At 29.8% G+C, this 6000-nt stretch overlaps 2 protein-coding genes across 2 annotated transcripts; both read right to left on the minus strand.

Annotated features, from left to right (window-relative positions):
• Window positions 1-1148: 1148 nt before the first annotated feature.
• On the minus strand, window positions 1149-2159 carry LOC149530695 (uncharacterized). Its single transcript, XM_089810957.1, has one exon. It carries the CDS (start codon window positions 2024-2026, stop codon window positions 1409-1411), a length of 618 nt encoding a protein of 205 aa, XP_089667083.1. The 5' UTR covers window positions 2027-2159; the 3' UTR covers window positions 1149-1408.
• A 1773-nt stretch (window positions 2160-3932) lies between these two features.
• Window positions 3933-4986, minus strand: LOC149530696 (stellacyanin-like). The gene is made up of 3 exons (XM_089808228.1): window positions 4800-4986; window positions 4400-4716; window positions 3933-3950 (listed from the first exon to the last, which is right to left on the minus strand). The coding sequence occupies exons 1-3, from the start codon at window positions 4984-4986 to the stop codon at window positions 3933-3935; spliced, it is 522 nt and encodes a 173-aa protein (XP_089664354.1).
• Window positions 4987-6000: the final 1014 nt, after the last annotated feature.

Genomic DNA, 6000 nt, shown 5'->3' on the forward strand with positions numbered 1-6000 from the left:
AATAGCCTACCTATATTCTACTAAGGACAAGACTCATTTAACAACTCACTAACCACTTTCCAATGCATAAACAAGTGGAAAACTCCCACAAACTAATTTTGGAATTTTCCAAGAAAAGATTGCAAGGTTGAGACACATGTTTCTCAACAGATCCACGCTAGAAATGTTGGTAACACTTTAATTTTTAATAAGGAAGTCAGTAAGGTTGTAACTGTCAAGGAAAAGGTCAGCAGTAATACAGAATCTACATACTCCATCCCAATATTCCACTGCGGAGGATAGATTTCATTAGTAAACTTCTGATGAACTGTGACAAATTCATTACCCACTTTAGATTCTTCAATAGCAAGCAATTATGCAACGATCATAAACAGAGACTAGAATTACCCGATTATTAAAAGAGGTAACATCACACCATAGTATTGTGAATAGGAAACGTGAAAAACGAATACAGATTTAAAATTGCCCAAACTTTTGTGGATTCTGAAAGTGTCAGTGCGTACCTAATCAATCTGTGTATATATTATAAGATTGCAGTGTGAAAATACAGATGTTTAATTTATGCAAAACAATTCCCTCTGCGAATTTTTTCTCAAAGGAATGGAGAGGTTCTGTGCCTTTGTGCTGCAGTCTAGATGGGTTTTAACTTTTTTCCGCAATGCATGTTTTATGAGACTATGCAGCCATAATATAATGGAGATCTTATGTAATTATTTTCTCTTTTCAATGGATGTTTATTAAGTTTTGTAATCTGTTTGTTTATTTATTCTATTGCATTTGTTTTTTTATTTTAAAAAAAAGTTAAAAGTTTCAGAACAGAAATAGAGTGCATGAATTATCTTGTTGGTCTGCTGGTTAAAAGGGAAAAACTCTGAAATCATGGATGTTTTATTTTATTTTTAGATAAAAAAGAACAGTGAGATTATTTATTAAAGCAAATGGTCCAAAAGGGTGATTAGAAAAATAGAAAAACGAAAATAAACAGAGATAAAACAACAGAACAATCTTCTGGTTTCTTATTCATCAAGTAAAAACATCATTGCATATTATAACACAACAACGTAATTTTATAGTTGTTCCAGCAACCATTTTGCAAATTTAGGCATAGTTTCACAGCTAACTAGTGGAACATAACAGCAAACTGGAACTGATTAACAACTTGGCAATTCTTTATTTATTCCGACACACTCTTACAATATCTGTTACAGACTTATTTTAACTATGTAGGGTAACCCATTTAGGGTTCATATCTCCATTGAGCTGTTGTGCTCACAGACTTGTACCTATGCTGAATCCTTGTATTAACCAATTTGAATGACTCAAGTGTTCTGCTTGCCCATTACAACCAAAAAAGGAAGAAAAGAATAAGATACGACCGTGTAGAAGCTCATTCATTCATGACAGTAATTTAACTCTTCCTTGGCCTTTCAATTGGTCCTGCTGGGGATGGCCCTCTGAAACCCAAAGTGACCTCATCTTCAACACAGCAATGAAAGAGAGTGGCTGAAATGTTCCTCCTCTTATTATCATCACAAATTTTACACAAGATTTTCTGCTGATTCCCTTGTCTAGAAAGATTGTGAGGTGGTAATGTTATGGGGACTTCCAGCTTAGGCTGTTCAGCTTGCAATACGTGAGACTGCATCTGCATCCTTTGTAGATTGACACCCATTGGAGCAAATGGAAGAGATTGAACAACACTAGGGAATACTAATCTGGCCGAGAATGGTACCCAAGTGCAGTATCCTGCATTGTATCTGCCAAGATCATGAGGTAGTCTAAACACTTGATGCCTGCGATTTTGATTCTGCAACATCAGAGACCGCATCCTTTGTAGATTCATGTCCATTACAGAGAATGGTACTGTGATACAGAGCTTCTGCCAACTTTCCACACCTCCAAACGTCTTTATACAGATCAAAGGTGTTGAATGCTGGTTGGCAGGAATCCCAAATTTCAAGCTCATCTGAATCTGAAAACGTTCCAATGTAAAAGGAGAATGCATATGTGCTAGAACCATCTCCATACTCAAATCCAGTATTATAACCCACAAATATCTCAAACCTAATTCCCTTGCAAACACAATTCTGCCTTCAGTGAATTGCTTTGAACAAATGAAATCCTTTCACAAACTCAATTCCTTTGGTTTTCCGGATTGAGTCCCTTCTTGAATGAATGACTTTTACAAACGGAAACCCTTCTGCCCTATTTATTGATAGTAAGTTTCATTCATCAACTTCAATCCCATAATCTTTTTCTATATCTAGTTACTTGAGTAGGAGTTGCTCTATTTATAGTGTTAAGTCTTTAATTAGTGTAAAATATATGTAAAATCTATTTCATATTTGTTTTTAATTCTGTATTAAATCAATAAAGACTTCAGTTAACTCAAAATCTATTTCATATTTACTCTGCCTTAAATCAATAAAGACTTCAGTTAATTCTATTTTTAATACAAAAACATGTTAAAAAACAAATATATTTATTAATATTGATTTTTTAAAATTTAAAATTTATACTTGTTACATGTTAATTTTAGAGATATTGAATATATTTTAAATCAATAAAGACTTCAGTTAATTCTATTTTTAATACAAAAACATGTTAAAAAGCAAATATATTTATTAATATTGATTTTTTAAAATTTAAAATTTATACTTGTTACATGTTAATTTTAGAGATATTGAATATATTTTAAAACTATGTATAAAGAATGTATTATTATAATAGAATAATTTTTAGTTTGTATATTTATTGTATTCTATATTTCTTTATTATTTAGTGAAGTATAAGATTTAACATGAGATTTTATGGGTTCTATTTTATATTATAAAATTTTGATTTTTGTATTTATAAATATTTCAAACTATTTATTGCTTTAATACAAATGTTCATTTATTATGTTTACTTTATTCTTAAACAAGTGTCACTTAGTGGCTAAGTACTTGCCTCTTTAGTTATAGTAAAAACTATAGTAGAATAGAAACTAGAATAGAGGTAATAAAGTAGCAGTCACATGCTTTTGTACATGCAACAAGTGCGTCGATAGGATATGAGATTTAAGAGAAAAATGTAGAATGAATATTAAATAATGTAAATATAAGTTTTTAAAAAATGAAAATACAAACATAAAAAAGTTAAAGATTAAAACATAGATATACAATTTACAATATTTAGGAAATTTGAATATTGGTAAAGAAACATGTTCAATAATTTTAATATTTTACAATTAAATTCAATTTATCAAATATGAAAAAAAAATCATTTAAAAAAAATTCATCAAAAAATTTATTACGAAAAATTAATAAGAGAAATATCAAAAAAATAATATGAAAAATAGTGACATCTCTAACAAATATTATATTGACTAAATAAATTATAGAAATTGAAAAAACAATATTTAAAGAAAAAACTAAGCTAGTATAAAAAATAATTTAAAGTAATTTAAAAACTAAAACTTAAATCAATTTAAAAAATAAAAAATTTAATAAATAGAGATCACAACATAATCTAATGTGGAGATCACAAGTAATTTTTTAAAAATAAATAAGAAAAGAAAAACAATAGTTAAAAGTGAATATTTAAATTATAATATTATATTATTCAAAATTTTCATTTAAATTATGCTCAAAAATATTAAATTTACCTTAGAGTTGAATAAAAAATGATAAATTAATTTATATAACTTTATAGAAGACATATAAAAAATTGATTTTAAAGAAATATTTTAAAGTATAATAAAAGTATTATATATTTATCTCTTACTTAAAAAAATATTTTAATTAAATTATATTCTTAAAATAAAAATTGAAATCTATTTTTACTGAAAATACAAACTTATATAATATAGTGAAAACACATTATAATGAAGTATCTTAAAATTAAAATCATTTAAGTGAATCAAGACATGACTAAAATTGGATTGATTTGGCCTATGGATGTACAGGTTGCTGCACATACAGTAGAATAAAAAATGTCTCTGTCAGAATTGAAACAAAAATAATATGAACACACTTATCATTTAAGAAGACTTGATTCGCAAAATCTGGTAGTGAACAAAGTGAGAGGTAATGTCAGTTTAATTACTCATTCTATTCTTGATGCAAGAGACTGCGATTGACATAATTATTAAGGGTAATTGATACAAAGAAATATAAGAAAAATAGATAAGCACAAAGTGGGTGTTCCTACATTAGAATTTAAAATTTGGTGCAATTGGGAGTGAAAGAGTTCTAAAGAGTTTTGGGGTGAGGAGGAGAAGAAGAAGAAGAGAGGAGAATAAAAGAGAGAAAAGAAGGAGAAGAGGAAGGAGAAAGAAAAGCCAGAGGACAAAAGGATAAAAGAATGGAATGACGTGGAGGGAGGTAGGCACATTCCTAATCGGTAACATGTGTCCTACACAGGTAGGTTGCTGTTGTGGCTGTGCAGTGTCACTTGAAGGAGGCGTGGATGTGCGAGTAAAATTACTGGCTGGAGCGGTTTGCGTGTTGTTGTGTTTAGGGACATGAGTACCGGGCAAAACGGTGACTTCCAACTTCATTCCTACATTGCAGTGAGCGGGAACTCCACAAATGAAATACTTGGTCCCCACACTGGTAAGTGAAATTTTGTTATTACCCCCTCGAAACTCCTCTATTGGATTACTTGTGTCGCACGATTCATACGCCCGCTTCTCAACCTCCAAGACGTTATGCCATTCACCTTGGTACTGGAACACTGTTTCAGTTGATTCAATAAACCTCTTGTTATTACTATTACTATTGACAAGGAAGAGGAGAAGAGTTAAAAGATAAATTTACCCAAGGTGTCGCCCACGTGGAATGTTTTGGTGGAAGCCCAGGTGGTATAATCTATGCCAAAGTCCCACCTCTGTTCGTCTCCAACAACGTACTGGATGCATGTGGCCTTTGTAGATGCACACAAATATATACACAAAACTAACAACTTCACTAGAGCCACCATTCCTTTAGTCCTCAATGTGCCCATTTTTTCTTGTTCAAACTGCAAAACAAGAGTGGAGAGGGGTAGGCATTTATGGTCCACACCTTCGGTATTTATTGTCCCCAACCTTCCCTTCCCACCCCCTTTTTCTCCTTCCACTAGTTGTTAAATGTTATTTTTAGATTTTCAAAATAGAAATGCACCATGTTCCTATTAAAATTTAAAAAAATAATAGTGACAACCCTTTGTTTCCTCTAATTAAGGTGGACTCCAGATTAAATTTATCTTTTCTCTTGGTTTCCACACCACTAGTTACATTATTTTATTTTATTGTTTCTATAATATAATGAGAATTCTTTGTTTTTTTCCTAATTGGGATGCACTAGTTAATTAAGACTCAAGCTTAAATCTAGATTCTCATACTAGTTAGATTATTATTATTATTACTATTTTTTTCATTGTTTTCATAATAAAATTTATAGGTGCTATTAATTTATTAGTTCCATTCTTTATCACTCTACTTAGATTACATTTTGTTATATATGAAGACAATTTAAATCCTATACAATGAGAATGCTCCACTTAAAATAAAATACAATATATACTTTACAATGAGAATTCTCCACTTAAAAAATATATAATATATTGAAACTAAATTTAACATTTTTTAATCAATATTTTGAACTACATGAAAGTTCCTAATTTTCTAATTCTCTCATCAAGCATTGCCTAATGTAATTAGTTGAACACAAAGATTACATATACAAAGCACCTTCCAATAAAATTATGGAATGCAAAAGTGGAAAAGAAAAGAATTAAACAAGCTTTCAAAAGTTCTCACAACTTGTGACATGTAGCCTTTTTGAATCCTTACACTCTAGACAATCATAGATACCTACTTACACTAATAACATGCAATTTGATTCTTTTTTATTGTCCTCTTCGCAAATGGTTTTATCCTTTTTCTTTTCATTAATTTTAATTTTAAAAAATCAATTCTCAATAACATTTCAAGAACTTAATTGAATAATTTATTAGTCCTTTTTAATTATTCACACT

Source organism: Cupressus sempervirens, chromosome 11 (assembly GCF_028749045.1).
Source record: "Cupressus sempervirens isolate cs-2001-9-10 chromosome 11, ASM2874904v1, whole genome shotgun sequence".
Lineage (NCBI taxonomy): Eukaryota > Viridiplantae > Streptophyta > Pinopsida > Cupressales > Cupressaceae > Cupressus > Cupressus sempervirens.

Excerpts from the sequence above, each read along its gene's own strand:
- LOC149530695 (XM_089810957.1), bottom strand. The coding sequence starts at position 2,026 with ATGGAGATGGTTCTAGCACATATGCATTCTCCTTTTACATTGGAACGT.
- LOC149530696 (XM_089808228.1), bottom strand. The coding sequence starts at position 4,986 with ATGGGCACATTGAGGACTAAAGGAATGGTGGCTCTAGTGAAGTTGTTA. Across the intron at positions 4,717-4,799 it reads CCACGTGGGCGACACCTTGG|TGTTCCAGTACCAAGGTGAA; the intron begins GTAAATTTATCT and ends CAACTGAAACAG.